Raw genomic sequence first — 26,487 nt, 5'->3', positions numbered from 1 at the left:
CAAACAGCAGCTAACAGACGCTAACCGAAGCTAACATTAGAAGCTAACGGATGCTAACAAAAGCTAAGGGATGTCAGTGAAACCAATGGCTGCTTACAAAAGCCAATGGAAGTTGACGGAAGGATGCAAACAGCAGCTAACAGACGCTAACCGAAGCTAACATTAGAAGCTAACGGATGCTAACAAAAGCTAAGGGATGTCAGTGAAACCAATGGCTGCTAACAAAAGCCAATGGAAGTTGACGGAAGGATGCAAACAGGAGCTAACAGACGCTAACCGAAGCTAACATTAGAAGCTAACGGATGCTAACGGAGCCTTCTCCAGGTGCGTACCTGTACGATGGGGGTCAGGGTGTCGGGGAAGGCTGCTCTGATGATGGCGTTCTTGGTGGTTCCGACGAACAGCTCACCTGGTTTCCCTTCAGCCAGAGCCCGGACCGGGCCGAGCGACTCGCCCACCTGGACGCACAAAGAGAAAGAGAAGGAAATGAGACCAATATACCAAAACACACACCTACTGGTTAAACTGGTCATCGTTACTGGAACCAACTATTGCAGAGATATCAGTGATTTATAATCATAAAAAAATACTGTTTACTGTTCGACAGCAAACATGATTTAAATATGGAACCTGCAGAGGGAGGAAGAAAAAGAAGGAAACATAAAGGGTGAAATGGAGTGAGAGTGGGAGAGACCTAAAGGAAAAAGGAGAGAAAGAAGGAAGTATGAAAAAGAAAGGAGGATAAAAAAAGGAAAGAACGTTTAGATCATGTATCTGGAATAAAGGTTGGAAAAACAAATGTTTTCCTGCTCATGTTTTCTAGGCTTTTATCTCAGATTGTCATTATCTGACCAACAAGCAGAAACATGAATCTATTCTCTCTGTCTGCGTGCTTCATCCCTCCTTCCTCTACCTCCATCTCCGCCTGCTTCCTGTAGTTGTGGTCCCACAGCGCCACCTTGCGGTCTTTCCCGCCTCCGGACACCATGGTGCCGTCCTTCAGGACGCAAACGGAGAAGATGCCGCCTTCGTGTGCGCCCGACACCACCTGGCTGATGCGGTTACCGCCTGGCGACACACACACACACACACACACACACACACACACACACACACACACACACACACACACACACACACACACACACACACACACACACACACACACACACGTTGGATGAGCCCTCGTTCACAGAGTGACCTTCCACCAGAGAAAAGGAGCAAACCCGACCTTTGGCCCAGACGTAGAGGTTCCCACTGGAGTCTCCTGTGATGGCGTCGCCGTTTTCAGCAAAGGCCACACACAGAACGTACTTTGGTTTCTCGTGTTTCTATGGAAACGGATCGAAAAATATGCAGGTTTAATGTTTGTTATATGGTTTTTACACTGAGAATTAACATTTGTAACACAAAGAAGCAAAAATTATTTTAAAAGGTTTGGACTAAGATGATGTTGGCTTCAGTTTGATTCTCATCTCCCTTCAGTGCTCAATCTGGGATTTCTCCCATTGAGGTTGATTTCTCAGGATCAATTTACTCTTTTGCTCAAGTAAAAGTAAAAAGTATTCGTCCAAGAAAATACTCAATTAAGAGTAAAAAGTATTTGGTAAAAGTCTGAATCCAGCACTGAGTAACTGATCAAATTATCATTTAATATTTAAAAATTACAACATCAGATGGACCAAAACATAAAGTTAAGTGGAAATTTTTGTATTTTAAAATCCCAAATGACAAAAAAAATCAGTTAAAATATTTTTTTTTCAAAATCAGTTTAACAGAAGTTGCAGGTTTGTGTGTCCTGAGTCTGGATTTCTGTTTAAAACATGTTTGTTTTCCATTCAGAGGGAAGAAAATCCAGAAATTTTACTCAAGTAAGAGTAGAAATACTTTCTAATAAAATTACTCTAGTAAAAGTAAAAATACTCATAAGTGATATTTGTTGGAAGTTACTCAGGTAACTGAGTAGATGTAACTAGTGACTGATCAGCTCAGTCGAGGATCTCGGCCGTCTGGACGAAGCGACGCGAAGAAACAAGCGGCCATTTTTCTTCAGGCTCAACAAACCTTTTCGCATTTTAAATCTCTGGTGTTGGCGGCGGTTCTACCTCAAACAGTCCCTGCCTCTTGGTGAGCGCGTTTCCCTCCATGGTCCAGAAGTTGATGTGCGACTTTCCACAGGTGACGATCAGATTCGTGTCCATGGGATGAAACACGGCAGCCAGAACAGAGTCGTTGGAGCACTGCAGCAAAAAACGCTCTTCTGTCATCCGCAGCTCATCGTTAATGAAATGATGGCGCGTTTACCTTCACTTCAGCGAGTTGTTTCTCTTTCTGCCAGTTCCAGACTGACAGGATGTGATCGTTGGCGTCGTCCACGGCGCAGAGGAAGGAGCCGCCGTTCTGAGTGGACAAAGAGAAAAAACGCCACAGAAACATAAAACTGAGCTCCAGCTGCTGCACAGCAGATTGGGAAACAATCCTGTTCATTTCCACCAAAAAATTCAGATTTTTTTTAGATTAATCTCTGAAATTTTCTAGAAAAAACATCTGAAATTTTGGAGTTTGGAAGATTAAAAAAAATTGCTTGGGGAAAAAAAAATCTGACATTTTGAGGATAATCTCAAATTTCAGATTTGCAAAAGTTTAAAACGTCCTAGAAAAAGACTCAAATACTTAGTTTCATCTAGAACTAAAGAAATTTCTGAGTTTGAAGTTTACAATTTTCTTGAAAAAAAAAAAAAAAAAACTCAGAACTTTTTAGATTCATCTCAGAAATTTTCACAGTTTTGGGAAACTTTGAAAAATTTACTAGAAAAAAATTCCACAATTTTGAGATTAACCAGATATTTTCAAGATACGAAACGTGAAAATTTGAACATTTACATCCATCCGTCCATTTTCTTACACCCTTGTCCCTCAGTGGGGTCAGGAGGTGCTGGTGCCTCTCCAGCTAACATTCCGGGCGAGAGGCGGGGTCACCTGGACAGGTCGCCAGTCTGTCGCAGGGCAACACAGAGACACACAGGACACACAACCATGCACACACACACTCACACCTAGGGGCAATTTGGAGAGGCCAATTAACCTGACAGTCATGTTTTTGGACTGTGGGAGGAAACCGGAGTACCTGGAGAAAACCCACCATGCACAGGGAGAACATGGAGACTCCATGCAGAAAGACCGGGGCCGGGAATCAAACCCAGAACCTTCTTGCTGCAAGGCAACAGCTCTACCAACTGCGCCACTGTGCAGCCCTGAACATTTACTTAAAAGATCAAATTGTTTCTAGAAAACAAGGGAAAATGTCCTCTCTTTTTAATATATTTTTCTAAAAATGTCAGATTTTTTGGTGGAAATCTGACATTCTCCGCCCTACAGCAGCCCTGCGACGGCGTCCAGTCGCTGCTTACCGACTTGGAGAACGAGACGCAGGTGACGGCTCTGTCGAACGCCCCCATGCCGATCACATGCAGCGTGTTGAGGCTCACCGAGTCCCAGATGCGAACGTGAGGAGCGAGAAGCTGAAGAGGAAAAAAAACAAACAAATGGCTTCAGAATTAAACTACATTTACTGAAGAAAACTACCATCCCATCTTATTAATACCACCGAAAAAAGTCATTAAAATCGGTTGTTTTCTCACATTCAAGCAACATTTTAATTGGAAAATTGTTTTTAAGCTCTTGATCAGATTTAAAAAAAAAAAAAAAAAAACAGAAAAGGAATAAATGCCAAAACGGATGATTGAAGCTGAAGTTGGGTTAATAAAACAAACAGAGGTGCTGCTGAAAGTGTGGCGTTCACTTTACCTTTCCATCCTTGGAGTTTCCAGCCACCTGACCCGTTGCTATGGTTACCATGTCAGGATGGACGCTCAGGCTGAGGGGAGCGAAAGTGGAAAAACGATTCACGTCTATAAACATCTTGCAACGTTTGCAAGTTCAAACATTCAGCAAAAACAACATTCAGCAAGAAAAATAAAATGAATTTTTTTAAAAAAGTGCCGTTGGGAACCTTTAAAGGACTCAGAGTGTCGACACTCTTATTGTTATGACGCCGTCTTTGAGAGAGAATAAAACGTAAATGTTTTCTTAAAAAGCAGGAAGCTGAAGGAGTCAAACTGACAGCGGTGGGAGAAGAAACGGCAGAGTCGGGGCGGGGGTTGTTTTTTTCCCAGCATGCCTCGGGAGGCGTTTAGCGTTTACATGCCAGCTGATTAGATCATAGATTTAATTAGATAAACAGAAACTTTTCGCACAAAAGAAACTTCTGTGTGCACTGCAAAAACACAAACTCTCACCAAGTGTTTTCAGTCTAGTTTCTATTCCTCCTCAGTGTTATTTTGTTTTTGTTTTTAGAGGCACAAAATCTATTAAATAAAGGATTAAAGGAACTTGAAATGCTCAAAGCAACATCCCAGGTATGTTTTTAATGTGGGAATAACTTTGTAACATGATGCATAGCTAAAAAAAAAGTAGATTTTAAACGACACTGCCTCTTTAAAAGGTGTGGAGGCGAGTGCTTTCACTGCAAAAACTCAAAATCTTACCAGGTATTTTTGGTCTAGTTTCTACTCCAAATATCTTAGTTCACTTGAAATAAGACAGAACTAACATGTAGGTAAAAATGTCAGAGCTTATTTTACGTCAATAATTCATTAAAATTGATGGAAAAAAACTAGTTCCACTGGCAGATTAGTTAGTTTTGTCTTATTTCAAGTGCACCAAGATATTTGGAGTAGAAACTAGAAGAAAAAAACTTGGTAAGATTTAATTTTTTTGCAGTGTGTGAATCATTTTGGTAAATGGCATCAATCCAGATCAAAAACATCAAGATCCAGACTCTGAATATTGTTACACAAACTGATAATCTGACATTTTACTCCACTATTCATTCATTCATTGCTTTTCATAAAAGTTACATTTCTGTGGAGAATTTGAAATGAAAACAATGAGTCATTTTCAGACATGAAAACGACCAAAATATGCAAAACACCGGACCATAAAATGGTTTTAAAGGTGGGAATTAATTCAGAAGTTCTGATGAAAGCCACGTAAAGCTTGAGGAGCTTTCCCGGAAAAGTCTGATTCACACTGGGAACAACAGGAAATTCTGCAGATTCCTCTGGTGGTGGAAGAAAGAAAGATGGTGGTTTTCTGGTGAAGTCAGGCCATTAAAGGAGAAATTATACTATTAGGTTCCTCTTTGTGTGAAAACTGACTGCTTCAAATCGAAAGTTTTTCTTGGAAAAATTCAGCCGCTTGCTGATCGAGTCTGAACTGGATGCTAATGCTGTCAGTAGCTGCGTCTCCATTAGCCATAAAATCACGCAAACTGAAATTATGATAAATTAATTGCTGGAAACGCGGAAATTAGGAGGAAAAAAAACACATTTTTGAGCTAGAATGAGGCGGTTTTTCATGTTAAAAACCGTGTTTTTGCATCACATGATTAACAGGATGTTATTACTGACAGAAACACCAAAGAAAACGACAGGAAGTGGTAGCAGGATGATGGTTTGTTTTGGTTTTTCTTCTATCAGAGCCGTCACAGCTTCACAAAATTTGTAATTTTTTGACATCAGCAGAATATCAACATAGATTTGTATTGCAGCTAGTGTTACAGATAGACGGGTCCACAGGCTTTATTACAGTATCAGCGTTTGTTTCCTCACCATTTCACGTCGTCGTTGTGTCCCAGGTAATGTCTCTGCTGCTGCTCCTCCGTGTTGTACAGAACCACCACCGACGCGTTGAAGTACACGATCTCCCCGGTGGGCAGCAGGTAGAGGTTGCAGCGGCAGTCGCGGCCGCGGTAGCCGTAGCTAGCCCACCGGTTAGTTAGGGAAGGTGACCGAAGCTGTAAAGATTGGCAGGAAGCTATTTTTTACGCAAAACATCCACAAACAAAGATGGACGCCAAAGCTGGGGGCTAATTTCTGCTTCAAAAACCGATCTGATTGGATGCTGGGAAAGACTACTGCTCTGCTAAAAGGGGTTAGCTAGAATAGCATCTCAATGCTAATCATGTAGCAGCGGCGCAGATGCTAATGCTAATGTTAGCAGCCACAATTTATAAAGAAGCTGAATGGAAGGAATAGAAGTTGGTATCAAACTGATGGTTGAAAAACCTGAATAAGAGATTAAAAACAATAAATATCTTTGTTGCTGAGCTCATATCCGTTTATTCGACGATTTAGCAGCAAAAAACGGGAGTTGAACTGAAAAAAATATCTAATTTTGTTGACATGGTTTTCGATTAAAACGATGTTAATTAATTACAGACTCAAATTAACTCACCTGATTTTTTCGGCAAGTGGATAAAATCTGAAGTGGTGATGAAATAAACACAGCAAGGCAACAAACTACTGTGATGCTGCTGGCAGTGAATAAAAGACCATTAAATTACATTAGTTCATGTGTAATGGTGACATTTTACATTTATTTCCTGGAGGCAACCTTTAAGAAGTTTTTTTTTTTTTTTTTAATAAATGAGAACTGTGGCTTTCACAGTACTTGATACAGAACAAAAAAAAAAAATTATACAATATTTAAAAAACTAATTAAATGTTTTATATTTTAAAAAACATTTCTCATGTTTCCTGGCTGTCATCTCCCTTTCTGTTGGAAGGATACACCCACTGAAGCTTCAGCTTTTTGTCCGGCAGCGCCACCTTCTGGTCCAGGCTGAAGCCGTCCCGCTGCGGGTCCGGGACGTGCATGGTGACGGGACGGCCGCGGAGGAACATCCTCACGTAGCCGTCCTCTGAGGAGGAGAAAAACGGTTCAACATGTACACAGACTGGGAATCAGCCGTCATCAGAGAGAAGTATAAACATAAAACAGAAAGAAACTATAAAAACTCAAAGACAAAAGGGGAAAAAAAAGAGAAAAATTATCGTTTAGGTCATTAAAACGTTAACTTTTACAACAAATAAGCAAAATAAGGAGCTGAAGTCTGAGGATTAAGTTTCTGATTCCTGCAACAAAGTCGATGTAAAAGCAGCTTAAAGGTTTTTCAAATGTTCTCAAAATTAATTCTGTTTTACAGGGATTTTAGGTGACAGACCAAAAATAAAAGTGGAAAATTAAAGGTGACTTTTTAAACATGTTCCTACATCAGCTGTGAAAAGCAGGTTTTTCTTTTTCTCTCTCTCAAACTTTTAATGTTGTACCTGGAGCATTTTTAACTGGCTGTGCCAAAACAAACAGGGCTTGGGAACAAATAAAACTTTTTACAAGGCTTATTTATCCAACACCTCGTCTTGGTTCATTAAGAAATACACAGAAGTTTGTATAAAAAAGGTGATTTTACCTGCATTGTAGGTGCATTCTTTGGATTTGCTGAAAAACAGAAAAACAGGATTTAAAATCTGAGCAGCAGAATTGGATCGTTTCCCACTCTGAAGATTAAAAATGTTTAAAAAGTGAGCCATGGATCCAGAGATCCCATCAAGCATACATTTAGCAAATGCATGAAACGGAGCAGCAGACATGGCGCTGCGCTTTACATCATTTCATCTCCAGGCTTCAACCCTCGTTACTCAATTCGACCGGACAGCGAGAGGAAACATGGGAGTCAGCAGAAACGCGAAGTGGACCTCAGCGTTCAGCTCATGAATAAACAATCAGATTAAAGACGCCAGCAGCTGCTCCGACGCGGCGGAGAGGCTGCAGGACGCTGCAGGTGTTTGGAGCATAAAGTCATAAAGTCGCAGCGCTGATGGGTGAGAGGCGGCTGCAGCAACGAGCTTTTATAAACAGCCAAAGACGAAAAAAATTATTTTAAACACTGGAAATAATCACGTAGCGCAAACAGCTAGCATCCACATTTAAAGCCACCTTTACAAAAATTATTTATTTAAATACTTGACAAAACAGGAAGAAGTAAGTAAGTATGAACACTTTAAAAAAAAGCTTCATTTATCACTTTTCTACATAATATTGAAGATAAAAGGGAAGAAAAATTAGTAGATTTCCACCATCCATCTATTTTCTTACACCCTTGTCCCTCAGTGGGGTCAGGAGGGTTGCTGGTTCATCTCCAGCTAACGTTCTGGGTGAGAGGCGGGGTCACCTGGACAGGTCACCTGGACAGGTCGCCAGTCTGTCGCAGGGCAACATAGAGACACACAACCATGCACACACTCACACCTAGGGAGAATTTAGAGAGACCAATTAACCTGACAGTCATGTTTTTGGACTGTGGGAGGAAACCGGAGTACCCAGAGAAAACCCACCATGCACAGGGAGAACATGCAAACTCCATGCAGAAAGACCGGGGCCGGGAATCGAACCCAGAACCTTCTTGCTGCAAGGCAACAGCTCTACCAACTGCACCACTGTGCAGCCCCTTATTTAAACACATATTTATTTAAAGTTTCAAGGAATATAACGGCATAATAACAGAGCAAGAACACATCCTCAAAGATAATTAAACTTTAAATTATAATGAATATTTAATACTGGACGACATTTTAAATATCCAAAACAAATAAAATTAATTATGAAATCTTTCAGAAAAAGAAAGACTGAAACATTTTATCATCCAGTTTTTTGTAAAAAAAAAAACAATAAATCATGCAAATGGAAGTTATTGAGCTCAATTTAATTTATCATGCGATTGATTTATTGCAACAGGCCTCGTCTTAGCGCCGTCAATCATGCTCGTGTATATGCTGTTCAATGTGCTGATGGAGGAGAAACAACTTCTCATCGTCATCAGTGGCTGTGCTAACTAGCCTTAGCATTCTGTAGCGTACACAAGTGTGATTGACAGCGCTAAGACCCTCCTGCCTCTGACTGGGTTTTTAGGGCAAATTTTTTCACTGATTATTTGTCTCACAACACGGTGATAGTTTAATACATAAACATTTTTTTCTTATAAAAGTTACATTCCTCAGTTTTAAGACGGATCTGTTTTGTAAAGTTTTATATTCCGTCCTCAGGCTTCGATCTCCTTTGATAAACAGAGAAAACACTGAAGGTTTTGTGCTCCAATGTTCCCATTAAACATAAAATAAAAGACTTTTGATCAATTATGACACAGAGACGCTATTGTACCCATAGAAAGAGAAGATGACACAGCGTGGGCCCAAACGCAACGCAGGCAGCAAAGCTCTGCACCTTTATGTTGGAAATCTGTGTCGCCAAATGCAAAACTGCAACGATTCAGCCGACAATCACGGCTCTGCAGCTCCTGATTCAGCCGTCAGTCAGCCGGCCAGAGCTGCTGCGGTTTGAGCATTTCACTGGTTGCTGACTGGCAGGACGACCTGTCGACCAATCAGCCGCGGCTACAGAAGAAGTGATTGACACCTGGATAAGGGAAAAGTTTTAACTTTAACCCAAAAACTGAAAGGTGCGGAGACAGAACAGCCAAGCAGGCAGGGAAGGAGGTAGGAAAGAAAACGACGCAAGTAAAGAAGGAACTCTGAAAACATCAGCCGCCGTTCTGTAAAGGCTTCGCTGAAAACAGAAGACGAGCGAATGCAGAATATTTTTCGCATTTCCATTTGGGTCTCAACTGCTTCTAAAAGCAGGCGAAGCACTTAAAAACATTAAAAAGTAGAAATAAAAGCAACTTTCTGGCTGTAAGTTAATGTTTTTTGGTGCCTGGAAAACGAGCCGTTTATAAAACCTACAGAATGCGATGTCATTAATCAGCAGGGACTGCCCGTTGCCTAGCAACCCCAGCGAAGCCCAGTCTGTTGCCTAGCAGCCCTAGCGAAGCCCCGTCTGTTGCCTAGCAACCCCAGCGAAGCCCAGTCTGTTGCCTAGCAGCCCTAGCGAAGCCCCGTCTGTTGCCTAGCAACCCCAGCGAAGCCCCGTCTGTTGCCTAGCAACCCCAGCGAAGCCCAGTCTGTTGCCTAGCAACCCCAGTAGAGCTCCAGCACGTTTCGTCAGCCGGTTTTACTGCTGTACAATGGCTGCTGGAAAAGATGTGTGTTCTGTTGTTGACTGACCATTCAGAAACCACTTGCTGCATTCCTGTTGGTTGTGCAGGAGGCTCTACTAATGCTTCTCAAAGATGTACGTTTGTATAGCTGCACATCTGTCTGCAGCCATTTTCACGTTCGAGTTTAAATGCAGAGTTGGCGTCGTGGCCAGCAGCAGCTTTTTAGAGTTAAAGTGACAGGACGCTCTAAAACAACTAAAATCTGAAAGGAAGGCAGAACTAAACAGACTGAAATCTTTTATCCAAGAAGGATTTTTTTTTTACAAAAAGTGTAGTGAACAGGTTTTGAATAGACCTTTTCTAACCTGACCAGTGAAGCACAATAGGTCTCCTTTATTGAGTCAAAGGAGACGTAAGCCTGTTTCAATGGGAGGCGCAGATTAAAGAGCAGATCAGAGAGCAGATGTCTGATCTGGTTCTGGTCAGGTGGAGGCCAGCAGCCCGGGTGTCGGCTCTTTTAACTAACCACATAAAGGCCCGGTTGTTTGCATGTCGCTCTGGCAGGGAGACGAGGCGTGGCGCGGCTGCAGCCAATCACAGGCCGCGGCTGACCCCGTAATTAGAGCAGAGCTGGCTGGGAAACTGGCAGAAAAACACTGCAAAAACCGGCACATCTAAAACCTCCTCACTGTGAAACGTGAGCGAGTCTCCTGGTTTCCAGGCGCAGATGAACAAACAGAACCTTCATTAACATGCAGAACATTTTCCGCCTGGATGGCTGCGCTCGGAAAACACACAGAGGGAGACGGACGAGCTGCAGGGACGCACCAGGGGGACGCAGCAATCCTCCTGAGTACGTTTCTCCAGAGCTGCACGTTTCTGATAAACAAACGCCAAACAGAAACAAAATGTCTGCTGGTTTAAAGTTCAGAGGTTCAACAACAAGGGCAGCAATCAACTTAAGAAAGACGAAAAACAGCAGATCTGTGATGGATGTTAAACTAAAAGACAGAAACAAAACCTGCTGGTAAAATCTTACCAGCCTTCTATGGAAGGCAGTTTTATCATTTACTACAGATGGGATCAGATTAAAAACCAAATCTGATTGTAAAAAGTTACTGTAGGTTCGGTAAACAGGAGGAAACTGACAAATTTTATTTTAACCAACAAGAACTCATTCAAAAATGTCTAATATGGCGAAAAACTATTAATTGTGATTATGTTGCATAATTTTTCCAAGAAAAAAAACCCGACAGAAACGCGTCGGAAAATGTCTTCATAGAGACCCAAATTCAACCCCTTAAAACCTCAACATGCCTTCATAAAATATTTTAAGACATTTAGTTCAATTAGCTGTTGGAAGTGTGGTTTGATTATATATTCAAACAGCTTGCCATACTCCTGCTGCTAACCTGTCAGTTATTTCAGTTTTCAGCCCTGAAGCAGCAAAACCAGTTCAGAAAGTTTCATTTCATCAAACCTGCCAACATTTAGAGTCAAACCTCTTAGATAAGCAGGTCAAAGGTCATGTGGTTACATTAAAAACAGCCGATCCCTGCTGGTAACCATCCACAAATGAAACCTGGACCCAAAAACAGTCAGAATAATTTATGACATCTTTTCTAACTTTTTCATTCCAGCCTTCATGTTTCACTTTATGTCTTTGCATTAAAAGATATTTCCAGTTAAGATATTTCCTGATTAGCTTTTCTTGTCGAGAACTAAAAGGGATCAGAAAACAAAGCGGTGCAGTCAAAGCCGCAGGGAGGAAATGGACGTTTCTACCCCACTAATGGTTTGTGGCGTCCTTCAACTGCGGGGTGATGGGTGCGGTCATCCATCAGCTGATCCATTATGACTTAAGTGCTGCAGCCGTCGACTTTAAAAACACGTTTTCTGCACGGTTCCACTCAGAAACCGCAAAATTACACAAAACCGGATTAAATCCTGCGGGATTCATCACGTCTGAAAACAGCTGAATCAAGATCACGTGCTCACAAAATGATTCCAGTGATTAAAAATAAGTTGTATTTAGTAGTAAATGAAGCAGAATGGTGCGGTGAAGTCATTTCAAAATCAGGTTTTTGTGTCGAACATCTAAAACGTGCAGGTCGGAGAAACTCAACCCAGTTCCTGGTGGGGCAGCAGAGTTTGCTGCATGTTGAGCAGGAAATGCGATCAAGCAGCGTTCACAACCGTGATCATGAAGCCGAACTCCCTCTGCGGCGCTCCGACTCGCCAGGTGATCCCCAGGTAAACCCCAACGCACACAAAGAAGAAGAAGAAGCTGCGGCTGGTTACCATAGCGACCGGATCAGATCTGCTGAGCCCTGCACCTTTCCTTCCCTATCCGTTTGTTTGTTTTTTACGTCAGGAGACGACTGTTTGCTGTAACCAATGACACAGAAGTTGTTACGTGGAGAGAAAACATTTTTAAAAAAACCCACAGATTTTGCCTCCAGTCGGGTTCTGCTGCCCCTCCCCACCGCGCCGCACACACAGACCCAACCACATCCAGCTGTTCGCGTGACAACACAAACCTCCTCAACGCTTAGAAATCTATAACACAATGTGAGTGGAAACCCGTCCGAAGTGGAGCAGAACCAGCAGGGAGTGGTCCCAGCGGGTCTCTGAAGCGTCGCTGTTGGCGTTTACCTGGAGGATCGCTTCATGTTTCCCCGTCAGAGCAGCTTCCAGCTTCCTGCAGAGCCGTTTGTGTCCCGTTCAGCAGCCGCACAGACACACACTTCCTCCTTCGCTCTGCAAACTTTTAGCTCAGCATCGCAGCCAATCAGAGGGCGGCTTCCAGCCCGAAGCCCCGCCCCCTCATGTTACCCAGTAACCACACCTCGTTACCAGGAAGGAAATCTGAGCCGTCAGCAGAAACGCAGGACAGCAGCACCAAACGGCCACATTTATCCGGGGAATTCATCACAATGTTTACTCTGACCTGAGCCAAACTGGAGTTTTTCTGTACAAAGATCAAGAACATTTTCCTCTTCATATGTTACAAACTTCATTGATTTTAATGTAAAATAAAGTTTTAAAGCTTTATGTTAATTTTTGGAAATATGGACTTAAAACTGTGTCATAACACTTTGTTGAATTTATTGTGGAAACAATAATTATGACAAACTAGTTCAAGTAAATCGCCTTCAGTTGGTTAATTGCAGTTTATTTAATTAAAATGTTTGGATTTGCCTGTTTCCACAGACTTCCAGTTTGTTCAGAAGAATTTAGTTTATTTTTATTTCAATAATCATGTCTGCTGGCTCATACAGAAACGATCATACAAGAATAATTTCTGTTTGTTCTCGTTAAATAAACGGAAACTGTAATCTAGAGGCAGTTTTCAGCCTCCTGCCCCCCAGCAGCAGACGTTACCTTTTCCCACCAGAGGAGCTGCTGGAGGACGTGGTCCGACTCCGACTCTCTGCTGCCATCTCTCTGCGGACCAGGGTAAGTCTTTCTGTGGACATGCTCTTCCTGCAGACGGAAAAACAACAACAACAACAGATCTGAATGTCCAGAGCTTTAGGACTTTAATTTATGATTTTAAACAGGTTTGATGAAACTGGAAATAAGTATTGCTGCTGATTTTTATCCTGAAAACGTCATGATTTGGATTATGCAACCAAAATAATCACAAGATTAGAAGAAAGAAAGAAAGAAAGAAAGAAAGAAAGAAAGAAAGAAAGAAAGAAAGAAAGAAAGAAAGAAAGAAAGAAAGAAAGAAAGAAAGAAAGAAAGAAAGAAAGAAAGAAAGAAAGAAAGAAAGAAAGAAAGAAAGAAAGAAAAGGAGAGAGAAAGAAAAGAATAAAGAAAAGAAGGAAGGAAGAAAGGAAGAAAGAACGAAAGAAAGACAGAAAAAGAGAGAAAGAAAAATAAAGAAAGGAAGAGAAAAGAGGGAAAGAAAAGAAGGAAGGAAGGAAGAAAGAACGAAAGAAAGACAGAAAAAGAAAGGAATAGAGAAAGAAAGAAAAAGAGAAAAGGAAAGAGGGAAAGAAAAGAATAAAGGAAAGAGGGAAGGAAGGAAGAAAGAAAGAACGAAAGGAAGGGAGAAAAAGCGAGAAAGAAAGAAAAAGAAAGAAAGAGAAAAGGAAAGAGGGAAATAAAAGAATAAAGAAAAGAGGGAAGGAAGGAAGAAAGAGAAAAAGAAACAAAGAAAGAAAGAAAAAAAGAGAAAAAGAAAGAAAAAGAAAGAAAGAATAGAAAAAGAAACAAAGAAAGAAAAGAATCAAAAAAGAAACAGAAACAATTGAAGAAAGATACGAAGCAGGAATAAAGACAAAAACAAAGCAACAAAAAAGATACGAAAAAGAAAGAAATATAAAAAACAAAGCTTTTTTTCTTGGGAAGAAGTGTATAAACAAGCAGGTTTTATCTTTTCCACATGCTGCATTTTATTCTTTCTGGATAATTCAAACACTCGAGAACCCACACGGAGCCTTTTGGCCTAGTTAAAGTTTCCTCCCCCATCCTACCTCTTGATGGACTGCAGCACCTCTTTCTTTGGCGACGACGGCGAGGAGAGGAGGCGTTTCTGCTGAACGTAGCCGTTACTCAGAGGCCTGGAGGGAAGAGCCTGCAGGAGCTGACGCACTGGAAGGCGACACATCGAAACAACTCGTCTTAAAAACCTCACAGCTTCGTCAACCGGCTCGAAAAAATAACAACTTCAGCTCCAGCAGCGATGGATTATGTAGAAAACGGAAATGCATGAAAGAAAGAAGGCAGCGTCTTCAGTCTGGTTTAAAAGTGGGAGTTTTCTTTTACAACAGGCTGAAAAATGATTCAGAAGAAACAGAAGCTGTAATACTGTGAATCTGTAAAGGTTTTCTTTATTCTGTTCTTCCTAAATGGAAACACTGGATCCGCTTTATGAAAGGGCAAGAGGGCAATTAAAGGGGCAATATTCAACCTGAGTGAAGTTGCCCCCCAGCTTCTTCAAATCAGACAAAATTGGTGTCAAACATTCGTGCTACGTTTGTGCAGCAGCAAAAATTTTCGTTTGTGCCGCTATCATTTTAAAGATATAAAGAAATGTTTGTAGAGGTCATCCAAGGTCAACCCCCTCTCCCCACCTTTATGAAATCAAACAAAATTAGTGTCAAACGTTAGTGCTACGTTTGTGCAGCAAAAATGTTCATTTGTGCTGCTATCATTTTAAAGATATAAAGAAAGTTGGATTTCATAAAAGTTGAGGGGCTGGTTGACCTTTTGCCCTTTACACTTTTATTATTATCTTCAAAGCCAAAGCAGCACAAACAAAAATTTTTGCTGCACAAACGTAGCACAAACGTAGCCGAGTTGATTGACACCCATTTTGTCTGGTGTGAAGAAGGTGAGGGGGTGGTTGACCTTGGATGATCTCTAGAAACATTTCTTTATATCTTTAAAATGAAAGCGGCACAAACGAAAATTTTTGCTGCACAAACGTAGCACAAACGTTTGACACCAATTTCGTCTGATTTGAAGAAAGTGGGGGGGGCCCAACTTCACTCAGGTCAATATTATGCATTGCCTCTTTATCGCTGTATGACATAATCAATATGTCAACTTCAGTTGTTTAAAACAGACTATATGTGGGGCGACTGTGGCTGTGAGGGTAGAGTAGAGTAGTCGTCCTGCGATCGGAAGGTTGTAGGTTCGATTCCAGCTTCTTCCTGCCACATGTCGATGTGCCCCTGGGCACCTAACCCCAAATATTACTTTACTTTGAAATTGGGCCTCTGTCTCTTTAAGAAACTCCTGCCGTTTCTGAAACTCCGCCTTCAGTTAGTCATCCAAGCATGGCTCCTCTATTAACGCTTTCACAACATTTTTACCAGCGTTTAACTGAGAAGTAGCTCCTGTAATGAGCTCGGCACTTCCACCAGGTGTTTGCTAATTGCTGCTGGCTAGTCTGAAGGAGCTGAGTGGGGAAGTCTCAGAGTCTGGAAGCTTGGGAACTGCAGCTACGAGGAGGAGCAGCATCACGAAGGCGGAGCTAGGCCCACCCAGGCGTTTTGCGAAGCCGAATGGTTGCCATGGAGATAAAACATGCATGAAAGAATCAAAGCAACACTGCAGGTATGATTTTTATGAGGGGATAATATTATAACATGATGTAAAGCTCAAAAATGTTGCTTTTATATGACACTGCCCCTTTAAGTCAAAACAAAAAAAAATGCTACAAATGTTAACTTACGTTGTAAGATATTGACTACTCATAATATCTCAACAGGGCCCCATTTAAAAAGTCCTTTATTAAAAAAAATTACATTTACATTTTACTGCTTTTAAATAACTTGCCAAATACAAAATTTATGCTTTTAGTTAAATCAAATTTTATGCCAAATATTCAGCTGTTGACGTTTAATTAGTTCAGCTGAACGCTCGTTGCTACTGGGAGCCTCTTCTCATTACACATTTCAGAGATCAAATAACAGGTCAGTAAAAAGGGAACGTTTTTACCCTTGGTAGGCGGCGCTGAAGCGGCAGCAGCAAGCGGCCTCCTGCCAGCGTGAGCGCCCCCTGCATGCGGCCCCTGGCTCTGCTCCTCGCAGTAACCGAGGCGACGCAGCGCGTCGGCCAGAGCCGCCTTCAGCAGCTGGATCTCGTCCTCCTGCAGCTGCAGCCTCTGCTCCAGGTGGGACACTCTGTCCTCCATGTCCATGTTGCTGCTGGCCGACACCGTGTCATCTGGAGAGAAGGTCAGACTCAAAAATAAACCACGCTTTCATCAAAACTGTGGCAACCATGAGGAGGAGGAGGAGGAAGTGAACGTATAATGGTAGCTTCACACTGGACAATGAAAAAGACGAACATAAAAGCAAAAACAAACATTTAAATTAAATTAAATCGGCCTTTTTGGCTAGAGGAGTTTCCACAGACGGACCAGTCTGAATTATTTAGGGAGACTCTGAACCAGACATAAAGAAGGAAAGACAATGAAAGTAAACCAACACCAGTTTAAACTGACAGGCTGGAGGAGGAAGGATGGGAAAACGATCCGAGTCGCAGCTGCAGAAACAAAACAATGCCTTGTTTCCTTCCTGAATTAAAAATTAAGTGAACTAGTTTAATGTGAGGAAATGTTGTGTGTTGTTAAGACAATGTGAAGCAGTTTTAAAGTGATCCAGGATTAGTTCAACATGTTGGCCTAATTATTCTCTAATTTTCCTAATAACTAAAATATGTTACTTGTGTTATAATAAAATGTTTCCCATTTTAGTGTATTACTACAAAAACATACATCTACCTTTCCCTGAGTTGTTGTTTATCATATAACATTTGACTGGTGTCATTTTAGATAATGCCACACACTGTGTCACTGTGACTGTAATAAAAAAATAAAAATAAAAAATAAAAAAGAAGAACCTGGATCGCTTCTCACACGAGAGCCCGGTGGTACAGAGCCAAACCCAACTTCCAAAGGATCCATTTGTGCTCTCAACATTTCTCTCCAGAAGACTTTGAGTCATTCGTACGAGCAAAACTTACGAAGGCTCCAACAGGTGAGCGTTACCTTAACGAGCTAAAATTAAATCAAATGATGGCCCAGTTTAATTTTTCTGGACGATTAAACCAGATTTTTGTGTTCATGTAAAATCTCAAAAGGTTCGTGGCACGCTTTATTCTGACAAAAGTTTCCAGATACTTCAGAGGAAAACAAAGCCTTCAGCTCAGTGTTGGTTTCATCAACAGGTTGAACTAAAAAAAAAGAATAAATAAAATGATAATAACATATTTAATTGCATTTAATTGTAATTTAGTTTAATATTCAACAAGCTGAGAAGAAAATCCACATAAAGCAGATGGATACATGTAAATTTGTCTCTTCAGCGAAAAATACCACTGATTGTAGCCTAAGTAACTAACAACTTCCTCCTGATCCGATTGATCACCTGAATCGATCGCCAGCTTGTGCGTAATCAAACGTTTCAAAGGTTATAATGATCCAGAGGACAAATCGGCGCTCTACTCCCAAACTGGAACTACAAGCACCACTTCAGCCAAAGTTTTGAAATCAGGGAACATTTCTCGAGATGAAGCGATCAGCATGGAGTTTGAATGTTCTCCTTGTGCATGCAGGTGCCATTTCCAGGTACTCCAGCTTCGTCTCACAACCCAAATTCATAACAGTAGAGGCAGCTGGTCCTCTCTGAACTGCTGCACAGTCCAGCAGACAGACGACAGACGTCCATCCATGCCGAAGACATCGACCAGATTAATAGATTTTTCTAAATTCTCAGTGAAAAAGTGATGTTATGCTTCTGCCATTAAATATTAATTAGGTTCAGGTTGACGTTCAGTCTGATAACCCCAACCGTCTTTCACTTTGCCGCTCTTATTTCAAACCCTTTCCAACACAATCATCATCGCTGAAAGATGTCAGATTACCAACGGCACACTGCCTTCTGGAGATTATTAATCTGACCCACATCGCCGGATTACAGCCTGCTACGAACCAAAAAACATTTTACTTTACATATAAACACAAAGGGCTGCACAGTGGCGCAGTTGGTAGAGCTGTTGCCTTGCAGCAAGAAGGTTCTGGGTTCGATTCCCGGCCCCGGTCTTTCTGCATGGAGTCTCCATGTTCTCCCTGTGCATGGTGGGTTTTCTCCAGGTACTCCGGTTTCCTCCCACAGTCCAAAAACATGACTGTCAGGTTAATTGGTCTGTCTAAATTGCCTCTAGGTGTGAGTGTGCATGGTTGTGTGTCCTGTGTGTCTCTGTGTTGCCCTGTGACAGACTGGCGACCTGTCCAGGGTGACCCCGTCTCTCGCCCGAAACGTTGGCTGGAGATGGGCACCAGCAACCCTCCCGACCCCACTGAGGGAAAAAGGGTGCAAGAAAATGGATGGATGGATGGATGGATGGATGGATATAAACACAAAGACAATACTGGCATAACTCAAAAGTACTTTAACTGCAACTGTGTTATTCTGTTTGCAAATAACTTTCAGTTGAAGCCTTATTTAAAAAAAACGTTGTGCAAAATCAGTTTAAAATAAAAAGAAATGCATTTCATAATCTCTTTATACTTCATTTTGTGACTGAAGCAATTAATCAATTGATTATTGAAATAATCAACTAATTTACATACTCAAAAAGAGAGAATTTGTGGAAAGAGCAGCATATTCAGAGCGATAACTGTAGGAGAAATCAATATGTACATTTCTAATTTAAACAAAAATACCATCTCTGTAAATATGTTCTATCAAGAAAAAGCGTTTGGTAAGGCTGTCGAAATGGTCTAGTCAAAGTCCAGAACAGATTGAACAGCTGCAGGAATGTTCTTTCAGTGGACTACATACTTTAAAGTAAATAATTTTAAAAAACCTTCCTATTCAACTGGGTTAACCGCACAACTAACAAAACAAAGATAAAAAATGCCAATAAAGACGGGCTGTAGGTTTATATAAAACCATAAAGTGGAGTTAATTATTCTCACCACTGCATTACCTCAGAGCAGCTCAGTTACTTCTACAGCAACACATTTCACAGTCAAATGAGGCAGGAAAAGGCTGCAGGGAAATCAAACTTCTGATTTACATGCAATTATCAGCCTGAGGGGAGATTTGCATGGCAGAAGTGACCAGAATAACGAAGCATTATCTTTACTTCTCATCACACTTTCAGTTCGTTTTTAATCGGAGGCGTTGGATGAGGTTTTAAACTGATACCAGTTGAAGGAAAAATACCTTATGTACGTCCTGAGTGACCCATTTGTCCTTTATTTCACAAATTACATCAAAAAACAACACAAATTAAATTAAATCCGTCTGTTTCCAAACCGCTTCTGGTGGATCTAGAAAACAGAATAATGCTGAATTATATTATGTTCTCATCAAGCGTTCACTTTGTTTCTAACAGGATAAGGTTTTAAATAGCTACTGGTTTAAAGAGAAACATCTATTATTAATTTTCAGAGTGGCTGATTTGTCACTTATCTCACAAATTACATCCAGGAGCACCACAAAAAATGATGTGGAAAATCCGATTAATCTTTCCTAACAGTTTCTGGTGGAGTTAGAAACAAGAAAACCACCATTTTATGGATATTAACTGAAACTGACGAGGAAGTGGACAGAATGTTGGTGGGAGGAGATCATGCGTGAGAAAAATGAAGAGAAACGTCACGTTTATCCATCCTGCAGCAAAAATTAGACACACAGGCGGCAAACAAGGAGAGACGGGGATTTTTTTCAGCGTCTCAGAACCAACAGATTTCAGCTGAAATGCAGCCAAAACACAGAAGGTAAAAACAGCATCGCCAAAGTCTGTTTTCATCGGTTCAGCGTGAAAATACTGTGAAACATTTTAAACTATCCATCCATTTTCTTTACACCCTTGTCCCTTAATGGGGTCAGGAGGGTTTGCTGGTGCCTCTCCAGCTAGCGTACCGGGCGAGAGGCGGGGTCACCTGGACAGGTCGCCAGTCTGTCGCAGGACAACACAGAGACACACAGGACACACAACCATGCACACACACACTCACACCTAGGGGCAATTTAGACAGACCAATTAACCTGACAGTCATGTTTTTGGACTGTGGGAGGAAACCGGAGTACCCGGAGAAAACCCGCCATGCACAGGGAGAACATGCAAACTCCATGCAGAAAGACCAGGGCCAGGAATCGAACCCAGAACCTTCTTGCTGCAAGGAAACAGCTCTACCAACTGCGCCACTGTGCAGCCCATTTTAAACTGCCGAATCATTACCTTTCATATGCAGCAGAAAAAACTGAGTAAAATGTGTTTTAGAAAAGATCCCAGATTTAAACTGATGCAGTTTAAGCAAATTTGAGGTTTAATCAACTGGATGTGTGGAAATGTCTCGACGTCATGATGCAGTTAAGAAAACCTGCTATGACCTGCATACTTTAAACACAGAAGGAATTCAGTGGCACCAATAAAGTAGAAAAATATGGACAGAATATCATTTTTAAGTTTCTGGCTGGATGTGAAATATTAATGTTAATTAAAAACATGCAATTATGATAATTGCATGTTTTTGCAATTATCATAATTGCAAAAACTGTTTTACACATTACACAGTGTAAAACAGTGTAATGTTTTACACTGTGAAGGGATCAAAACCCACTCTTGATGGAAGTATTATTATTTAGTCTGTTGTAGCCACTAGCGGAAAGAAGTCAGCGTCGGGCCGGGGGGCGGGGCCAATGACCGGACCCTTCACGTGTATCACCTGCGCTGCTGGAAACTGTTGAGCGGGGGCAGGGGGGGTGTTGGGCCGCGTTTCTCGTTTCATTTTTACCCAGGAAGCACATTGGCTAAACTGTGAGTGAAACAGTCACTGGGACTGACTACTATATATTCCATTGAGGGACAGCATACACCTTTCTGAACAGGCAGGGGCGCACTTTCTCCATCTACAATCAGACGTTAAAGCAACTTGAAACAATTCCTCCCTCCAGACCCGGGCCCCCATCCGGCCTGGGCCGAGGGGCAGCCACCCTCACAGCCCCCCATATAGCTCCGCGCCTGGTTGTAGCTCATATCTTATTATTTCAATGACATTCAAGTCTGGACTTTGAGTATACCACTCCAGAGCTTTCAGTTTTGTTTTTGTGAGTCGTCAGCTGGACTCGCTAATTTGCTTTGCATCATTATTGTGCTTTGCCCAAGTGTGCTTGAGCTAAAAAGGGCAGCATTATGTGTTTTCCAGGCACATGGTGCCATTTTATAGCACAACCAACTAACTATGATACCGTCTGTTTGCTGCTATAATGCTGTAGATATAAAAAATAACTTAACCCTTCTAGACAGAACGTGTCGGCGGTGACGCATCTAAATTTGCAGTACCGTAATTCCGCCACACGTAGCGCTATCTAAAAAATTCCAACGGTTTCTGAAAGGGGAGACGTTGCACTTTCCAGCAAATATCGGGTTAATACGGAAACTTCGCAGCTGCAGCGAGTGTAATTAATCCGGAGGGCACTCGTTTAACAGACGGTAAATTGCTAAAATAACTTGCTGGATATTGAAAGTTCCGGTTGTTATGGATACATGGGTAAGTATTTCATCTCACAGGACATTTAAAGAACTACTTACAATTAAAATAAGGAAGATTTATTTAGGCAGACGTTTGAAACATGGTTAAAGGAAGTTTGAATTTGTATTTTGAGGTCTTGAAAAATTGGCTCTCTGTCTCTTTAAGAAGCTCCTGCTCTTTTCATCACTCTGCCTTCACCACGTCATCACAACAGTGCTCCTCGTTATGCCGTTTACAGCCGTTTTTAGGGGCGCTGGATGAGAAGTAGGTTCCATGTACTGGAGCCAGGTGTTCAACTGCTGCTGCCGCTAGTCTAGAGGAGCCGAGTGGAAGACGGCGCTCGGTAAGAGCAAGCGTTTAGGCACCCCCAATGGTTGCCAGGGGAGATTCAATTGGATTGCTCAAACATGCATGAAAGAATCAAAACAAGACACCAGGTATGTTTTTGATAACAGAAAACATTAAAACATGACGTAAAGCTTAATAAAGTCAATTTTCCATAATAAGGTCCAAGTGTTGTAAGTGGAACTTGCAATTATTTACTTAAAACCAGCTGATATTTCTTGCTGAAACATCACTTGAAAATTAGTTTTGTCTTATTTCAGGTGAACTAAAGTATTTCCACTAGAAAGTAGATTTTGTGTTTTCACAGTGTGATTTTACACCACACCTAACAGGATATTTTCCCAAATGTCTTGGGATAATGTACAGATGGGATTGTGTACTTTTGGAAGTTGTTTTCGTCTTGGAACTGGACACAGTGTGCAGCAGCATGACCTTAATCTTGTGTTTATGCTCAAAATCCACCAGTGTAGCTGAGCAAAATCAATTCTGCAAGGAAAAGTGGGCCAGAAATCAATCATTGAGTTATTCCCAAAGGTTATAAGGTTCAGGTGGGGAATTATAAATACCGTGTTTCCCCGAAAGTAAGACAGTGTCTTACTTTCTTTTTATCCCCAAAAGCCCCACTATGTCTTACTTTCGGGGTGTCTTATATTGGAAAAAAATTGTCTAATTTTTTGTTTTAACCATAAAATTAACATTTATTAACAACCCGAACAGTATTGTATTCACCACAAAACAGTTTTATAAAAGGAAGTGCAGGGGACGGCGCGGTGACGTATGGAGAGGGGGACGGTGCGGACGTGGGCAGGAGGCGGCGTGCAGCTAGATTAGAGGGAGGCGGCAATACCCCGTGTTTCCCCGAAAGTAACCTGAAAGTAAGACATACGTCTTACTTTCGGGGTACGGCTTATATTAGCCGACCCCCCTGGAGCCCCCCGATACGTCTTATTATCGGGGAAACATGGTATATATATTTTCTTTTACATGGGGACTGGTTGGTTCAGACAGATGTTTTATTTATTTTATAATATTAGTCAGATTATCTTTGGTATTAAGCTGTTCAAAAACTGACAGTTTCCTATAACTTGTGTTTCTGAGGTAATGTCTGCTCTAACATCTGGCTGGTTCAGCAGATATAACAGCATTCTGTGTTCGCTCAGATGGAAATCCGTTGAAACTCTTTCAGTTTTCGATATGTAAACTCGTGTTTCTGAGGTAATGTCTCATTTCTTACAGGTTCAGAAGAAAACAGGATGAAAGCAGCAGGGTTCACCTTCACATCCACCATCTGCTTAGAGCTGCAGCAGCGATACTATTCATCTTTGTCCTTCAATTACCATAAAACACACAGAGTCACAGTGGGTGCGAGTGAGGGGTATTGCATTACTGTCCCTGCTAACCGGAGGTCACATCGGCTTCATATTCAGCAGCACAACAGAACTCGCATGCACCAACTTCCCTTTCTGCAGGATCTCCATTTAAACAACACGGTAGCCGTATTTAAGAGTCAGCTGACGTGAAGCTGATTCAGACGCATGGCTGGATGATTCAGGAAGCGGGGAACAGAGGAGCTGGGAGACAAAAGACAGGGATGAATGGAGAGAGAGGGAGGTGGGGGGAAGACAGGCGGAACGATACGGCTGATGAAGCGCTGAGTGATGGAGGCCGGCGCAGGTAGTCAGAAAATTGAAGGTGGTGAAATATTCAAGCTGTGAATTGAGGATGAGGATGAAGGTGGAGCTGCCTACCTGCCATTCGGCCCACGGTGATTTTCTGGTCACTCCTCCTGTCAGTCAGTCAGTCAGTCCAGAGAGCCAACAGTCGCTCAGTCGACCCGGTCACTTTCCCCAACTACAAGCTCATGGACTCCCTCCCATCTCCACACACACACACACACACACACACACACACACACACACACACACACACACACACACCTCTCCAGCTGAACCACTCCCTCCTCCATTTCCACTTCCTCCTCAGTCCCTTGGACCACTCCCTCTTCCTCCTGCCATTCCCTCCCCCCCAGATTTCCCTCTTCATCCTCTTTACATCCCTCCTCTTCCTCGTGTCTCATTAAGTAAAGGCAGGGAGAGCCGAGAGCGGCGGGGCGGAGCCTGGCTCGGGGCCACGTTCACACACACACTGCATCAGCATCCGTACAGCCAGGCACCGCCAGGAAGAGATGCTGCAGAGTCACCCTGCATGATTAATGAGTCCCTCACAGAGAAGGTTAGGCACCACATCCTGGTGGAAACATCACAACAAGACGCCATGTTTCTCCAGTTGGCTAAAGACAGCCCGTTTGTCTGCAGGCTGGATCAACAGGAAGTGGATTTCTGCAGCTTAACTCACAAAAAAGTGAAAAAATTTAAAGCAAAAAGCTTAGAATTTAAAGCACTTTGTTTCTGCCTAAAAATTACATCAGCAAAAGACTGAAGGAGATTTCCCCGTTTAAGGCTCAGACATTCAGTTTGGTAAGCTCCAGAATAAGCCTGATGGCATGTTAACTGAATAAAAACAAACTAGAATTAACTAGAACTACATTGTGCACTTATAAAACTAAAATAAATGAAATTATAAATATAATATCCTTTGTTTTTTTGTTTATTAATCTAATTAATCTAATTAATTTATTAGTTTTCTCAGCTGAGCTTAAGCTTCTCTGCAAAACGGCAACAGAAAAAGTTGGGAGAAAACACCAAAAAAAATTGGAAAATTTTATCTTCTGTTGAGTTTTCATTATCCAGTCGATGTGCACATTATCACAACACAATACTTTTTAATTCTGAAAAAACAAACTACTACCACAACTAATAAAAACTAAACTAAAATGAAATTTAACTAATAAATGAAAACTAACAAACACACTAAAACCTTAAGCAAAAATTAGACAAAAAGTCAAAATGAAATAAAACTAGACTATCCTCTTGATTTTTGTCCTCTGTAGAGGACATTTCTAAACTTGAATATCTGTCCCACCCCCTGCATTCTACTGAATTCATTCCTTTTGGTATCTGGAGACATTTAGGGCTTTTCAATGATGCCACATGTGAAGGGGTGGGACTTTTGTCCGTACCTTTTTCTAATTCATAAAAATGGCGTTTATCAGTAATAACACATTTTATGGGAAGAGACAAAGTAAGTGCATAAAACCTTTTATTACCTTACAAAGACTGTAGGATTAAAAAAAATGGTGATGGGACAATATTTTTTTCCTGGTAGTCAGGAGGATATAATTAAAAACCCAAAACCATTAACCATTAAAATGAGCTCAATAGTTTCCATTCTGATGATTGATATTTCTTTAGCAGGGTAATTTTGTTTACAGAGACATCATACTTTTATTTATGGCTTTGCTTGTTTTTCGTTGTTAGGTTTTACTTTAGATATTTCAAATTAAGAGTTTATTAGTCTTTGAGAAGGTAAACTCGCATTATTACGCTTTTATCATAAAATTAACGGAACGTGGTCTCAAAACTACAATATTATCGTTTATCGCAATAATAACTGGGACAACTTATTGTCCCAGTAATTAGTGAATTTAACCTTCACTGCAGGCCAGGAAGCTGCTGCTTTTTTAAAGAAAAACAAAAAACATGTTTAAAAAGCACGACTGTTATGACAGTGAGTGTGAGGTTTTGTGTGTCTGTGATTCACAAAACCATATAATCACACAGAAGTGTTGCAGACACTCAATTCAGTAAGTCCTTATTTATTTACACTGATGGATAAAAAATTGACCTCAGCGTCTGATGCCTGAACTGGACGCAGACTCTTTCGCTCCCTGAAGAAAACGTAGAAGACGGGTCATTTTGTCTCGTTTTCATCAGTCAGAATCATCAGCTGTTCACTGGCGAACAGTGACTGACGGCTCCAGCGGCTGTAACGCTCCACGCACTGCTTCAGTCTTCAGTCACATCGATCTGAAGGAACAGTCTGTTCTCTGCAGGCTGCAGCTTCCCTTTAAACTGAAACGTGTTTCAGGCGCCGCTGCGCTCTGCAGTAATGTGTGTTTTCATGGAGACACATGTGCTCCCTCTTGTTCTCTTATATTTAGACATCCAGCCCTTTTCCAACAGAAATCAGGTTTTTTTTAGTAGAACATTACCCATTAATAACATTTCTGCTCCGTTTCATCCAATTAAAGTCCGGATGGGAGTTGCAACAAGTCATAAACTCTACGCCTACTCGGCGTCTCGAACTCACACTACATGGAAAACGTGAATTCAGAGACGGG

General features: G+C 41.5%; 1 protein-coding gene across 3 annotated transcripts in view; it reads right to left on the bottom strand.

Annotated features, from left to right (window-relative positions):
* eml2 (EMAP like 2) overlaps positions 1-26,487 on the bottom strand; it is a 40,333-nt gene that overhangs the window by 7,948 nt on the left and 5,898 nt on the right. The window contains exons 1-14 of one of the 3 annotated variants that reach the window (XM_081614487.1): positions 23,996-24,110; positions 16,352-16,579; positions 14,380-14,497; positions 13,280-13,381; positions 7,313-7,341; positions 6,634-6,763; positions 5,673-5,822; positions 3,808-3,877; positions 3,411-3,521; positions 2,305-2,400; positions 2,106-2,240; positions 1,232-1,331; positions 914-1,068; positions 333-458 (exon numbers count right to left, since the gene is read on the bottom strand). In XM_081614487.1, the coding sequence (XP_081470613.1) occupies positions 333-458; positions 914-1,068; positions 1,232-1,331; positions 2,106-2,240; positions 2,305-2,400; positions 3,411-3,521; positions 3,808-3,877; positions 5,673-5,822; positions 6,634-6,763; positions 7,313-7,341; positions 13,280-13,381; positions 14,380-14,497; positions 16,352-16,579; positions 23,996-24,002 (1,557 nt within the window). In that variant the 5' untranslated portion in view covers positions 24,003-24,110. Of the gene's footprint in view, positions 1-332; positions 459-913; positions 1,069-1,231; positions 1,332-2,105; positions 2,241-2,304; positions 2,401-3,410; positions 3,522-3,807; positions 3,878-5,672; positions 5,823-6,633; positions 6,764-7,312; positions 7,342-12,550; positions 13,218-13,279; positions 13,382-14,379; positions 14,498-16,351; positions 16,580-23,995; positions 24,111-26,487 lie in introns of those variants that run through there. The other 2 variants (XM_081614486.1, XM_081614488.1) reach the window with 2 other exon arrangements.

This window comes from Poecilia reticulata, chromosome 13, assembly GCF_904066995.2.
Source record: "Poecilia reticulata chromosome 13, P_reticulata-male-v2, whole genome shotgun sequence".
NCBI lineage: Eukaryota > Metazoa > Chordata > Actinopteri > Cyprinodontiformes > Poeciliidae > Poecilia > Poecilia reticulata.
The sequence above is the reverse complement of the archived record's forward strand: the minus strand, read 5'-3'. Positions and strand labels throughout refer to the sequence as shown.